This window comes from Dermacentor silvarum, chromosome 2, assembly GCF_013339745.2.
Source record: "Dermacentor silvarum isolate Dsil-2018 chromosome 2, BIME_Dsil_1.4, whole genome shotgun sequence".
Taxonomy (NCBI): domain Eukaryota; kingdom Metazoa; phylum Arthropoda; class Arachnida; order Ixodida; family Ixodidae; genus Dermacentor; species Dermacentor silvarum.
The window spans coordinates 178,928,994-178,942,180 of NC_051155.1; the positions used below are offsets into that span (position 1 = coordinate 178,928,994).

Sequence of the window (13,187 nt, forward strand, 5' to 3'; positions counted from 1 at the left end):
ACACAGACGAGAGCTTGCGCAGACAAGGAACGCACGGATAACACAGGTTTCCGAGAGCGAGGGTGACGTGGCGTCGCAGCAAAGCCCTCTCCCTTCATGCAATACCACGGCAGCAGGTGTTCCCTTTCACAAGCTGTGCTCCGTCAAGGCCCAGGCGAGCATGCACAAGCTAGCGTCGCGAGCGCGCATTGCACGCTCGTGACGTGGCGGCATAGCCAATGGGAAGTTAGGTGCCGTTTCGCTGCTACAGACGTCACGGGCTTTCTCGCTCAATGGGCTATTTGACGCTTTCGCATCAATAAAGCGTTACCTTTGCAGAAGATAAGTACTCGTCATAGAGGCACGGCACGCAGGTGTTCCCAGAAAGGAGAGCCTTGCTGGAGCAAGCTGAACATGAACTTGGGCCTGGTCCTGCACAAAGCAGCCAAACAAACTGATGTGGCAGCGATAGAAAAAAACATTACAGCACCAGAAGACGGCAAGGGTCTTATAAGTGTTCTATGATGGCTGATGTGCTTTGGTAAGCTTCAGCACAATACAGTCGACTTCCATTAGTTCGACCCTGACAGGACTGACAAAGTTGATCTAATTATTTGGTGGGTTGAATAAGCAAGCTGCAGAAAAAAACAACAGAATGCACCGCATATTTAATTGGCGGTACTTGCCCTGTTTAACATGCCTCCAAATCAAATGCACTTTCTATGTGTCCAAAGTAGTAAACTAACGTACAAATTACATTAATGCTCCTAAACAAAGTAGAAATCCAACACACACCTGATTTTTTAGCAAGAAAAATGGGCAAGGGTCCAATATAATTGCACATTGGCTGCCGGTTTTTTAAAGTCGGCTTCGCCGCAATGCATCTGTGTTATGCGGTAAACCATACAAATGCCACGAAGGCAGTTTTGGTTTTGTGTCCCATTGCACTGCGCAGGAAACTTTCGTCCCAATTTTCTTGAAAGAAAAAGGTGCACGTTGGAAACACGGAACTACTGTAATTAGACACTGTGAGCTATGGTTATTGCTTGAAAATCCTCCTATGCAGGCCGAAAATAGGCGCTTTCGACGGGAGATGATGGGTGTTCAACATCGTCTAAGCTCGGCCTAGAGAGACGCTGCCTATAAAGGGGTAGCTATAGAATTCACCATAGGGGTCAGGCACATGTGTGCTGATTGGTCAAGTTTTAATTACCTGGTGAATGCTAATTTTAGGATTGAAATAACGAACGTTTTGGCCCATAGAAATGCATGGGCACCAGCCAGGATCTTTGGTTGGGATTGAATAAACTGAAAAATCGAATTAACCAGAGTCGGATTAACAGAAGTTTATGGTAGTGTTAAAATTTGGCACTATGAAGCTGCTAACTAATGACATTATTGCACAGATACAGTTGCAATATTTTAGACAGAACAGTGACTAATGTGCACCTTACCAAGTGACACACGACTATTTTAAAACGATTTCATAACTTATGCATTACAGCAACCCTGTGGGACAACTCAGGTCCCATACAACACTACATGTTTTTTATTCAAGAGTGGTGCCAGGAATTGTTGAGTATCCCTTGCATAAGGTTGACAATCTCTTATCTGAAAGATTATTAAACAGAGAAAATGAAATGAGTGTCCTTTCAGAATTTTAAAACCTAACAAACCAATAATAAAAAAACACCAATGTTACTTGTGGCCCTGCTGACTGCACCTGTGCAATGGGAACAGGAGGAGTGGCACTTGATGCACTCAGATCCAGCCATGGCTGTTTGGCGGAGATAGGTGCCGCCAGGACACGGGAGGCTCCGGCAGGTGGTGCGGTGAAGGGCATAACCAGAGTTGCAAGTCAGACATGATGCTGCCGATGCATTAAAGCATGTGCTGCACCCAGCATGGCAGCGCAAACAGGTCTTGGTTGCCAAGTCCTGAAAGAAACTGATGACACACGGGGGGGATAAGAAAAACTAAGGCTCACTTGACGTGTGCTTCAGCTGAAGCACAGTTGCTTAGTTTTATCACCCCTAGGACGGCAAAAATAAGTAGAAAGTTGAGTATATCAAAGTCAAATCAATGAATTACTGAAAACTTTTGAAGTGAAACCAAATCAATGAAACCTTTTGAAGATCTGTCAGAAATATTTTTCAGCTTCATCACCTTAGCTAAAATGACCCAAAAATACCCGACTTCGGAGCCAGTCTAAGGCAGTTGCTCAAAAACCAAAGTTAGGCGATTTTTCAAGAAAAGTCTGGACGACATAAATTTGACTTCCTGTGGACCAATAGTACTAGTGGTGTAGACTTACTGAAAAAATTTTGCTTGAATACAATGCATTAATTTTAGAGTGATAGGCCTCCGAATTTGTAAAATCTGCAAGTTGCTAAAACGCTCCTTCTCACCTACCATATAGTGAAATAAGAATCTTTTTCAAGAAATCCGTGCTAAGTTTCGCAAAACGAAGGTTGATTCCTTCTTAGAGACATTTCCCCCCTCATATAAAAATTTTGCTGAGAAGTAAATATAGTCGGGACCCGTCCTTGTAGCATGAACCCACCTACGTGCATCTAGTGGTTACCGGATATTATGCAAGTTTGTAGGTTAGCATAGCGTATATGTAGGTTAGCGGATATGATGCACAAATTTCTCAGCATGCTGTAGGCAGCCACAGGCAACGCCTAATCTTGAAGGTCATGCCAAGGAAGTGTTTATCTGAGTCAAGCATCACTTCCAGCAAGCGATAATAGCGGCCTTTTCTTTATTTTATTTTTATTTTTTCAGTATTAAAAACGGCCACTTTTGCAAGCTTCTTGTGATGTATCCATATGTATTTGTAACAAAATCTTGTACAAAGACTGCTCAATATATACACTACCTGAAACTAGGCTTTTTACACGACCCAATTTTTTGTTTCAGTTGGCCTTTAGACATTATATATATATATATATATATATATATATATATATATATATATATATACACATATATATAAAAACTTTATTTGACAGGAAAACATTTCAAGGAGCGGTGATCGGAGCCCCTCAGTCCAGGGCCCCACTGGCCTCTGCCGCCTGGCCTGACCTGGCTAATTAAGGACTTTTGTCCTGCCAAGTCAGAACGGGCGAGCTGTGCCTCCCACTGCTCCATTGTGATATTGTTAGTTGGCCTATGAAGATGCTTAGTGCACGCCCAGGTTATATGTATTAGGGTGGTTATGCCACTGCACCAAGGGCACTTAGCCCTATAGCAAGTGGGATACATGGCGTTTAGAGATAAGTTTTTGACTGACAGAATTGACTGATCTCTGAAAATAGCTCGAGAAATCAAGGTGATAAATGTCTAAGATGGCTACTTCTTGTGCCGTCACTCAATTGGGCGGCATTACTGACAGAAAGGGTGAAACGTGCTCTCACCCCGGTGGGCACTCGTGGATGCACTGCCCTTCGTGAAGAATGAGGTCGAAAAGGCAGGCCGTGCAATCAGCACGACCCTGTCCCTTGCAACGGCTGCAGGTGCCGTGGCAAGGCACGCATGTCTTGGTGGCGTCTACGAAGAATCCCAAAAGGCACTCGCTCGTGCAGCGTCCATGATACCAGAACCTGACAGATACAAAGGGAAGAGGTGACAGAGAGAATGCTGCAAACTGCCATTTCATTTATTCATCAGGCACACACACATAGATATGGCATCAATGCTTCAGAGGATCAAACTTTATTGAGATGTGGGCTGTGCTAACATAGAAGCAATACACATTTTCTTCAATTCAGAAGTTTGCTTTTTTCACGAATGACAGTCAAGCCAATCTACCAACCGAACAGAATCACTGGTCTGAAAGCCCCAAAAAGCACCTGGGCATGCTGTGGTATGGTGTCCCATATTAATTTTTTTCTTTCTCTAAGCTGCACCTAAATCTACGTACATGGGCATCTCTGCATGCTGCCAAACTGGAATGCAGATGTTGCGCTTGGGGATTGAGCCTACAACCTTATGCTTTGTAGCTGAATGTCACAGCTATAAAGCCACCGTTCATCTTTCTTGCTTATCAGATTTCACGTGGAATGAAGTCTGATACAGGTTAAAAATCACTTCACAGAGATTAAAAATCACTTGCGCTTTTTGCCCAAATTTTCATGGAGAAACTCAACAATGCTACTCATTGTGAGGGAGCTTGAAATGCTGGAACTAGCAACGACAACGGTGCACGCTCTGTCGCCATACTTACTTGCCAGGTGGGCAGCTTAAGCACTCATTTTCAGTTCCACCATAGCAAGTTTTGCAATTATTGTGGCACTTGTAGCAATTCCCATGGGGGCTGTAGTAGCCTGCAAGCAAAAGCAATAAGCAATACAATGTAACCAGCTCGCACACATGCACATACACAAGCACACAAACAAGCACACATACACACTTTAGTACTGCTTGCAAATATGTGCTACTACTATACTAGTGAGTTATCGATACCTGCTTGAGGCAAAGAAATGGTAGATAAAAGTGCTTGACTGACTTATTAAAAGCCTGACTGAAGCACGATGTAACAAAGGAGATCAACATGGTTTCCTCTGAGAGAAATCACCACAGCTGAAGAAAAATGTTCGCGAAAAAAAAAAAAAAAATACTGGTGGGAAGGAATTAAGCAAACATTACCATTCTTAAGCAGTTCATCGAGACTAAGCAGTGTGTGAAATCTCACCATAGCATCCCAACCAAGGACCCATCTCACAACCACATAGACAACCATGTATTTTGTAGCAATAGCAGTGTTCATCTGTTTTGTGTTGTCCTTTTTGTCTCGCTTGCACCTATATGCTTTTCACTGCTCACTTTTGAAATCATGTATGCTTACCACTTGCATAGCTTTCTGTCATTTTATGAGTTCATCTTTCTTGGTAGTACTACATGTTTCACAGCCATAACAATGCACAGACGTGACCTGTGCTTGCACTGATGCAATGCTGCACTGCCAACTGTGGTGAGCAAAGGAAACGGCTGTGCTGCCATGAGCAGAACAAATGGAGTACAACTTTCTGAAGTTCTCTGGTATTTTCTGCTGAATGCACAATAAATCACGTGTTTAAGGTATTTAGGGCAATGAGCCCTGAATGAAATGTGAATGTGTGGAATGAAATATAAATTTTAGAAGTTTTCGAATACTGTATACAGTAGAACCCCGCTGTTACGTTCCCGGGTGCTGCGTTTTCCCAGCTGTTACGTCGTTTCCGGCCGGTCCCGGCACAGCTTCCATAGAACCCAATGCATTGGGAACCTCGCTGTTACGTCGCAACTGTGGAACCGTTCCCACACCACACGTCGCGAACTGACACCCCGTGCCGGCCCTAGCGGCCATTTTGACTTTTCATGTCGCTTGGCTTGGTTGCTTGACTATGGCATTGGCCGCCCAAAGTGCCGGGGGCGACACTTATGACGCATTTTTGGTTTCCGCCAGCAAAAGTATGGCCCTTGAGATCTGTATTTGCTATCAAAAGATGGTGTCTATGACGTGTTGCGGCCCTAAAATTGGTTTTGGCTCATAGATGTTTCATATAAAGGCCAAGGGCGATAACCCCGTCGCTGCGCGCCGTATGCTGTATTAGCGAGTGCAAGCGTGCGAGGGGAGCCGACGACCGCGTCTAAATCTCGTGCGCAAAGGAAAGAAAAGCAGGGAGAAAGCGCGCCTTCTTCCGTTGCGCTCGAGGCACCGGCAAGGGAGCGAGGGAGGAGAGATAGCGGGAAACATTGTGCCCACTGTATTTGTGCTCTGGGGCGCGATCTTGTACGCATTCCAAAATGGAACAGAGGCAGTCCGTTCCATCGAGCCACACACGATTGGTCAATTTGATCGTCACGGTTCAAATTGACCAATCGTGTGCGGCTCGATGGAACGGACCGCCTCCGTTCCATTTTGGAACGTGTACAAGATCGCGCCCCTAGCATCAATTGCACGGCGGTGCGTGGTCGCGCGGGCCGTATCTTGAAAGCGATCTATGTTGGGGGCAGAGTCTACGCAGTGTAGGTGCGTCGGCGGCTCGTAGCTTTGTGCGTGCTGTGTGTTCTCGGTGCTCAGTTTTCGTTGAACGATAGACAACAGCACGAAGGTCACTTCGCTCGCTTCTGCAGCAGCGCTTAAATTCCTCACACCAGCGTGTGTCTGCGCTCATCGAGTGTGATGTGTTGATGTTTGCCTGTGGGCGCTGACACCATGCTTGTTAATATAGTTAATAAGCAAATGTTTACAAGTTTATACGGACGATAAAACTAATACTCTTACTTTGTATAGCTGTCTACTAATTTGCTATAGCAATCGATACTTCGGGTGTCGGGCGAAACTACAACTTTTTTTTTCACACGTAAGAATTAAAATAATATTGTGTGCAATTCAACACTACTCCCATTTCCCAATTTTTCCTGTTTCCCAGCTCTTAAGTTTTTTTGTTTTTTTTACGGTCCCATGAAAAACGTATCAGCGGGGTTTTACTGTAGTAGATTTCAAATAAAAAGTTCAATCGAATCAAGAGAAAAGAAAGCCAAATATCTAATCGAATACCGAATATCATAAATTTAACACAGTATAATGCTTACAAATTTTGTGCAAGAAAACTAGGTGCAGCACATGCTCGGGAGTCCCCTGTCACTATGGAACGAGAATTTTGCTAGCTATCAGTGACTTTGGCGCCCAGGAATTGAGATGTACAGTACAGCCTACTGTTATTAAAGGAAACATCAAATCAGTATGCCAGCACTGATTACAGCCCAGCTCATATATGAAGGTCTGGAAAATTTTTTTTTATCTATAGAAGGTTTGCTGAATACAATCAAGTGCTTTTTTTCATCTTTGAAGCTGAAGAAATAGTGAAGCTATGCTGTCCTGAATATGTTCAGTTTAATAGTGGACATCCTGAATGAAAGGTCGTCGCACGGCGTGCAACTAAAACGGCGGCTGTGAACAATGCTGGTGCCATGTCGTGCACTCTCTTTCAATGGAGAGGTGGTTTGCCGACTTTCCAGGTGTTGTTCATGTTGTGCAGTAGCTGCAAATACATCTGCATCAATTCAGCCCGAAACCGAAACTTAAGCTGCCAAAAATCGATGAAGCAGCGCCGATAATGGTCAATGGCCTAGGCAGTGCACCCATAATGAAAATTAACCGCTGGCCAATGTGACAATGGGTTGCAAGCCACTGCGGAAAGCGACTACTGTGAGTGCACGTAGCAAGTTCATCTGTGTAGACAGAGAGCTCTCGATCGTGTGCAAAAATCTGTGTGCGTGAACACGCATATCCGATATCATCTGTGTCCTCTTCCAGTGACTAATCGGTCCAATCTACACACATGCTTTCACCCTTTCCATATGCACTCCTTTTGACGTGATTCACTTTGTCTGTGTTGTATATGGAAATTATTTCACTCGGTCCTGTCAACCTGGACGAACAGTGTACAGACGGAGACCATGCACCATGGAATGATTAAGTGTGTCAAGGCATTGACTTCGGATGGGTCTTATCTTCAAATGTATGGAATATTCAAAAAACCAAATATTGTAGATATTCGTTTCGTGAATCACATTATTTGAACATTCACTATTTGATTCTTGTTTGTATATTTGAGTATTTGCCCACCCCTAAAGATAATCATACTTCTGGTATTAATGCCCAAATCTGTGATGTAACTGTTGTGCAATTAAGTAATGTGTGTTATACATGACATTTCATGTTGAAACATTAATTATGCCATTTACTCACAAAAGCATAAAACAGTCTATATTATGGTTAGAATAAACTTCCCATTTAATTCTAATATGAGAGTGTTCACATTTAATTCTAACATGAGAGTGACCTAGTCTGAAAGAAAAAAAACATTATTCATTGATATAGTCCAGACTTCTTGAGCTGTCGCTGTATACTGTGCTTTAAGGGACTTGCAGCCTAGTAGATTAGCATGCTGACAGAACAACCACTCTAGGAATTCTTGTCACTACAATGCACGGCAGTAAATGCTCACCATCACCACAGTCAGTGAAAGCCAATTTGCATGTTGTGTTGTCAGTCTTGTAACTTGATACACAAGTCTTGCAACTTGTCAGAGACGAGCACTCCACACAAGGAGCCTTGCAGCTGTAATGATGCGAGAGAAAAGAGAAAAAAACAGTTGAAAGTACAGCAGCAAATTCAATAATAAGGCTTGTGACAAAATTTAACTTGTACAAATTAAGTGCCTACAGCCTGCCTCTGAAAAATGACGCAGTAAATGCATACTGAGTTAAGCAACAATATTGATAGCTCTGGAGTTGCTCTTCTCAACTGGGACATTTATGGATATGAATAGACTCCAGTCCAGGCCACATAAATATCTGACCATGAAACAGGAGTCATGAATGCCGAAACATAGGTAAACATTCAAGATTTTTTGGGTTAACACCACGAAGCCTAAATTACATTCCACAACAACAAAAATTTTTAACCTGTTCACCTCGATCTCTAGATGTGGAGAGTATATTTACATACCTTGCCTATCTGATACACACCATGTGACCTAACTGTTTATTACGATTTGTAAAGCAATAAACTCTCAGTTGTCAGTCAGCGCTCGTGTCGTCCATTCCTTGTCCTTCGTCTGTGTTGCGCTGCACATATACGTAAAAATGTTAACCTACTAACTCGCCCAACTTGCTGTGTTGTTTCAGTATATTCGTATGGAAAGAAAAAAAAGAAAAGAAAGAAAGAAAAAAAGGGGGGGGGGGGGTCAGTCAAACAAAATCCTAATTACTGTATTATTAATTAATTTGAACTTGCATTGCTGAACTAGCAATAACAGAAAACTTGCTCTGGCATATAAATAAAGCTACTGCGAGCTTTGTGGCACGTTTCCAGAACTTAGCTAAGCATTTTGAGGTATCAAACTCAGTGCAGCAAAAATAATATGTGGTGTTTTGTGAAGTTTTACACTCAAATGCCAACAATCCCTCCCCTCCCTTCCTCCCCCAAAACAGAAAGAGCAAGCGAAAAATTTTACAGGCAGCTCAGCAAAAGCAACCAAGCCAAACCCTATAGTCGTCATATAAAGCCTTCACATAAACATCATATAAAGCATTGGTTGCGCCGTAACAATACCAATAAACTCACGCTTCCTACATGAACTCAAGGGTAAGGGAAAAGATTCTTGCAAAACCCATCTATGCTGATTGTCTAAGTTATGCGAGAGTCATTCACACAGAATACATACTTTATTCAACTTCCATTACAGCCAACTGAGCAGAGCGTGACGGTGCACCTGTTTGGCTTCGTCGCTTTTACGGTCACATGCAATGTGCATCTCTGGGCACCTTGTAATCCTCCACGTGCGAGCCGGGCACGCGCGTCAATGCCGCGATAGCACAATGGTGGCAGTACTCTTTCGCTCTACTGTCTCGTGTATGGAGTGCCCCCTCTCAACTGGTGGCGTGGCGCCGAGGATAGGCATTTGCTTACCACATTGCAGTCCCGGGTTCAATTCCTTGCAGGGGCTAGATTTTCTTAATTCTTTTTGCACAGAAATCATACCGAGGCCACATAGATAGACCCAACTGGGGTAGGGCAGTGAAAGAAATGCCCTCTCACATTGAAAAAAGCCAGTCAAAAGTCGCACCTCTCAGGCTTTGATATCAAACACTGCTTTGATGAAATACATTCAAAAGGGCCTACAAACCTGCGGCAAAAGCCATCTGGGCCACCGTAGAATTTCGGAGGGCAGTGCGTGAAGCACTGCTTTTTGTGAGACCAGAGCCCTTCAGGGCATGTGACACAATCCTGAGGCAAGGGGCCAAGGCATGTGCTGCACGTGTCATGGCAACGACGACATCTGAAACCGATAACCAAGAAAGTCAGCTGTAACATCCCTGCTCAGACAGCGTTTATATCAAGTTGCCGAGTTACAACATTGTGCTTGGTTAGCAGATTCATCTAACATGTTGCCAACATTCCTATGGAAAAAATTATTTGCAGGTTCTGGAAAAGTGTCTTAAAAGGATCTGATACAGAGTGACAAGCAGCACTGCATGCGTAAAGATGAAGGATGGCATAGCTTTTTCTTGGTGTTTGCCCAACAATGGAGTTACAGCATAAAAACTAGGCCAGAGCTTAGCACTGCTAACTTTCTAAGTATGTGATAGCATACTCAGATTGTGATGATTGTGACATCTGGACAGCTGCGTGTGCGTCCGGCACAGGCGACCTTGCAAACTCATTTATCAAATTGACATTTCTATTCCTTGTATCTTTTATGAACTTGCGATTTCTTCACACTGTGACTAACTCACGTATGCCTTGCAAACATTGAGTTTTTCAGTTAATACCCCCATAGTAGGTATGGTTCACCTATAATACAATAAAGAAATGCGTGACCAATGGTGGGATCGAACCTCTGTCAGTCTAGAAATCTAGGACAGCAGCCCAATGCTTAAAACCATTAAGACAGCGCAGTTGCATTACATAAATATTCACGAAACCAGAACATTTTCAAGGGCTTCAAGGATTCAGGGAAGAGGATCATGCTACCATAACGCACCGTGCTGCTTGCCCACTGTATTTCATTCCTCTTGTTGCTGTGATACTCACTGCTCACATGATCTCTTCTCCACCACTGCGAGTGGGTGCACCCCATTCTAAGTGATGCGCTTAAGCATTTCAAATTCTGCAAAGCAATTTTCTACACTAACATTGGCTATTGCTGCGCAAAGTCTCAGCTCAAAATGTTTATTCACCTTTTCACGGGGACAATTATAAAATTATTTCCACGTTTCTGCGCAAGGTGTTTCAGTCTTCACAACAGCACTTTTTTAATTTCTTATTAGTCCCAAAACTGCTACATACACTTGAAATGTTCAACATGAATGCCTTGGCATACCCCCTGTATCTTTGCGAAGTTTAGTCCTGGCCGAAATTTTTTTTCATACGTATGTGTTGCAGTTTTTATGGTCTCTGCAGTGCACTCCAATTAGTGCAAATTTGATAAATCTTGCGGCGCTCCCAATCGCCCCACATCTTTGCAACTTCATTACAGTACGCTTTCGTTAATTAGACTCTGGCTAATTCAATTTTTCTGTTAAACTGATCCAGACCAAAGGTCCTGCCGGCATCCATAGATTTATATGGGCCTAAACTTCCGTTATTCAATTCCTGAAATTGGCCCTCACCGGATAAGTTGAGCTTGACTGGTCACAACAAATGTGCCTGAGCCAATATTTAACCCCAAGCGTGACCACAATGGCTGCAGCATTGTCTTGGTAATGCCAGGGATGTGTCGAAGACACATTACAACCTGCTGGAAACACTTATTTTTGGCCTGCCATAGTAAGATATTCCGGCAAAAATAGGAGCTCACTAAATGCTTACTAAATAGGAGCTCACTAAATATTTTCTCGTTTCTAATGCACACATTCTTTTGCAAAAGAGTGGTTTGAAAATTGCCAAAACAGTGCAATTGGATCACGTATGTGGCAGTCGCAACAGCCTACCCTCAGAGTCAACGTCATTGCTATTATTATCACAAGATAGCGAGAGAAGTTTTCAAGTAGGAAGCCGACAATATTCTCACAGCTGACAGGATGACCACTTTCTCATTTTTTTAAAAAAGCTCATTCAAACCATAAATTATTATACATGCTAAGCTAGCAGCAACAATGTTGCTTCAGGTGTTTTTGACATTTATGAAAACTGCACACTTTGCAAGATAACCGGTGAAGTGGTTAGCCAAGGCGTAAGGCCAGAATAGGAGGCATGCTACATTTTTCTTGTTAGAAAATTAGGTACGTATAAGATTTCTATCTTCTTTCGGAGCTCTAATGTCACTTCTACATTAGTTTTCTACTTTTAACACATAAAATCTGGGTGCATGTTAACTTTGGAAGGGCTTTAGAATCTGGCAAATACTGTCAAATGAAGTGGCAGTGCCTTCGGGCACCTTTTCTGCCTGTTCTTTAATTCCACTCGCCGGATAGTTGGATCACTTTTGTCGGCCCAGTCAAGGTCAAAGTAACGGAAATAGATTGTAATATATTCTGCAGAGTACCTATACACAATTCCTTCAAAGTTTCTTTCCGATCCAATTTTTTGTGCTCTTTCAGAATTTTTTCATGTCCCAAATAGTGTTATTTGATTTTGATAAGTTCTTGCAACTCCCAGAATTAAACCAGATCTCCACCATTTTGCCTGAATCTTATACATAAAACCCTTCATGTCCCAGAAAAGTTTTGTCACAATTCGACCTTTAGCTCTCACAATCAATGTGGACACTTGGTGGTAGCCAAAGCATGATGAACAAATGAATATGATCTGCCCATTTCCTCATTCATAATAGCTGTTTGCAGCAAAATTCTAAAATCCTTGCTTTATTTTACAGCAGCTTAAGCTTGATGAAATGTGCACCCCACCCAGTCACATCATACAAGTGATAGCAGTCATTTGAACTGCATAACACCAAGTTACAAGGCACTATTCAAGAATACCTCTGTCCCTATTGACACTTTCAAATTGGTTACAAAAATAATCTGCTCCAAAGGCAGAATTTGATTTCCATATCTGACACACAATCAAAATTCAATCATTTGCATAGTAAAAAGCAGAATCTGACATTGGTAATGTGGATGATTTTTATAAGCGGCATATTCGTTACATGTGGTGTTGCTATAAATGTAATGCACGGTATTAACATAGGCCTGTCACACTTTTTGGCTACACATGCTCACTTGTGAGATGAAAGGCAAACCTGACATCCTCACACACACATGCATTAGCTAATAATTCTCAATCAGTTGTAAATTGCGAGACATTCCATCACAAGTTAAAGCAAACACTAACATGGCCCATCAAGCAAAAGCCTTACAAGGATGGGATCAATAAAGAAACAATAAAGAAACAATAAAGTACTGTCACCAAAAAGGAAGGATTTAATACTTTCTGGAGTCACCAAGATTAATTCTACTGCTAATACTTTACTAATCCTCCCGATTGCTAGCATTGTATTATTAAAAACGCTTGCTGCTTGCAATAAATGAAGTATGCTCACATCCTCTCTCTTGGGGACGAGTATGTCCCGTTCGGACAAGAGCCGACACACGTGTTGCCCAATCTGAAGTAATTTTTCTGGCACTCCGTGCAGTTTGATGATGAGTTCACACACTTTGAACAGCTCAAGTCGCACTCTGCACACAGTCGTAAACCCGAGTCTGAAAAA

The 13,187-nt window shown here is 42.6% G+C and overlaps 1 protein-coding gene across 2 annotated transcripts in view; it reads right to left on the bottom strand.

The window, feature by feature from the left end:
• LOC119442214 (furin-like) overlaps nucleotides 1–13,187 on the bottom strand; it is a 70,090-nt gene that overhangs the window by 15,339 nt on the left and 41,564 nt on the right. For both annotated transcript variants that reach the window (XM_037707001.2, XM_049661964.1), the window contains exons 15-21: nucleotides 13,020–13,179; nucleotides 9,663–9,815; nucleotides 7,980–8,092; nucleotides 4,208–4,307; nucleotides 3,399–3,584; nucleotides 1,703–1,926; nucleotides 311–411 (exon numbers count right to left, since the gene is read on the bottom strand). In XM_037707001.2, the coding sequence (XP_037562929.1) occupies nucleotides 311–411; nucleotides 1,703–1,926; nucleotides 3,399–3,584; nucleotides 4,208–4,307; nucleotides 7,980–8,092; nucleotides 9,663–9,815; nucleotides 13,020–13,179 (1,037 nt within the window). The remainder of the gene's footprint in view (nucleotides 1–310; nucleotides 412–1,702; nucleotides 1,927–3,398; nucleotides 3,585–4,207; nucleotides 4,308–7,979; nucleotides 8,093–9,662; nucleotides 9,816–13,019; nucleotides 13,180–13,187) is intronic.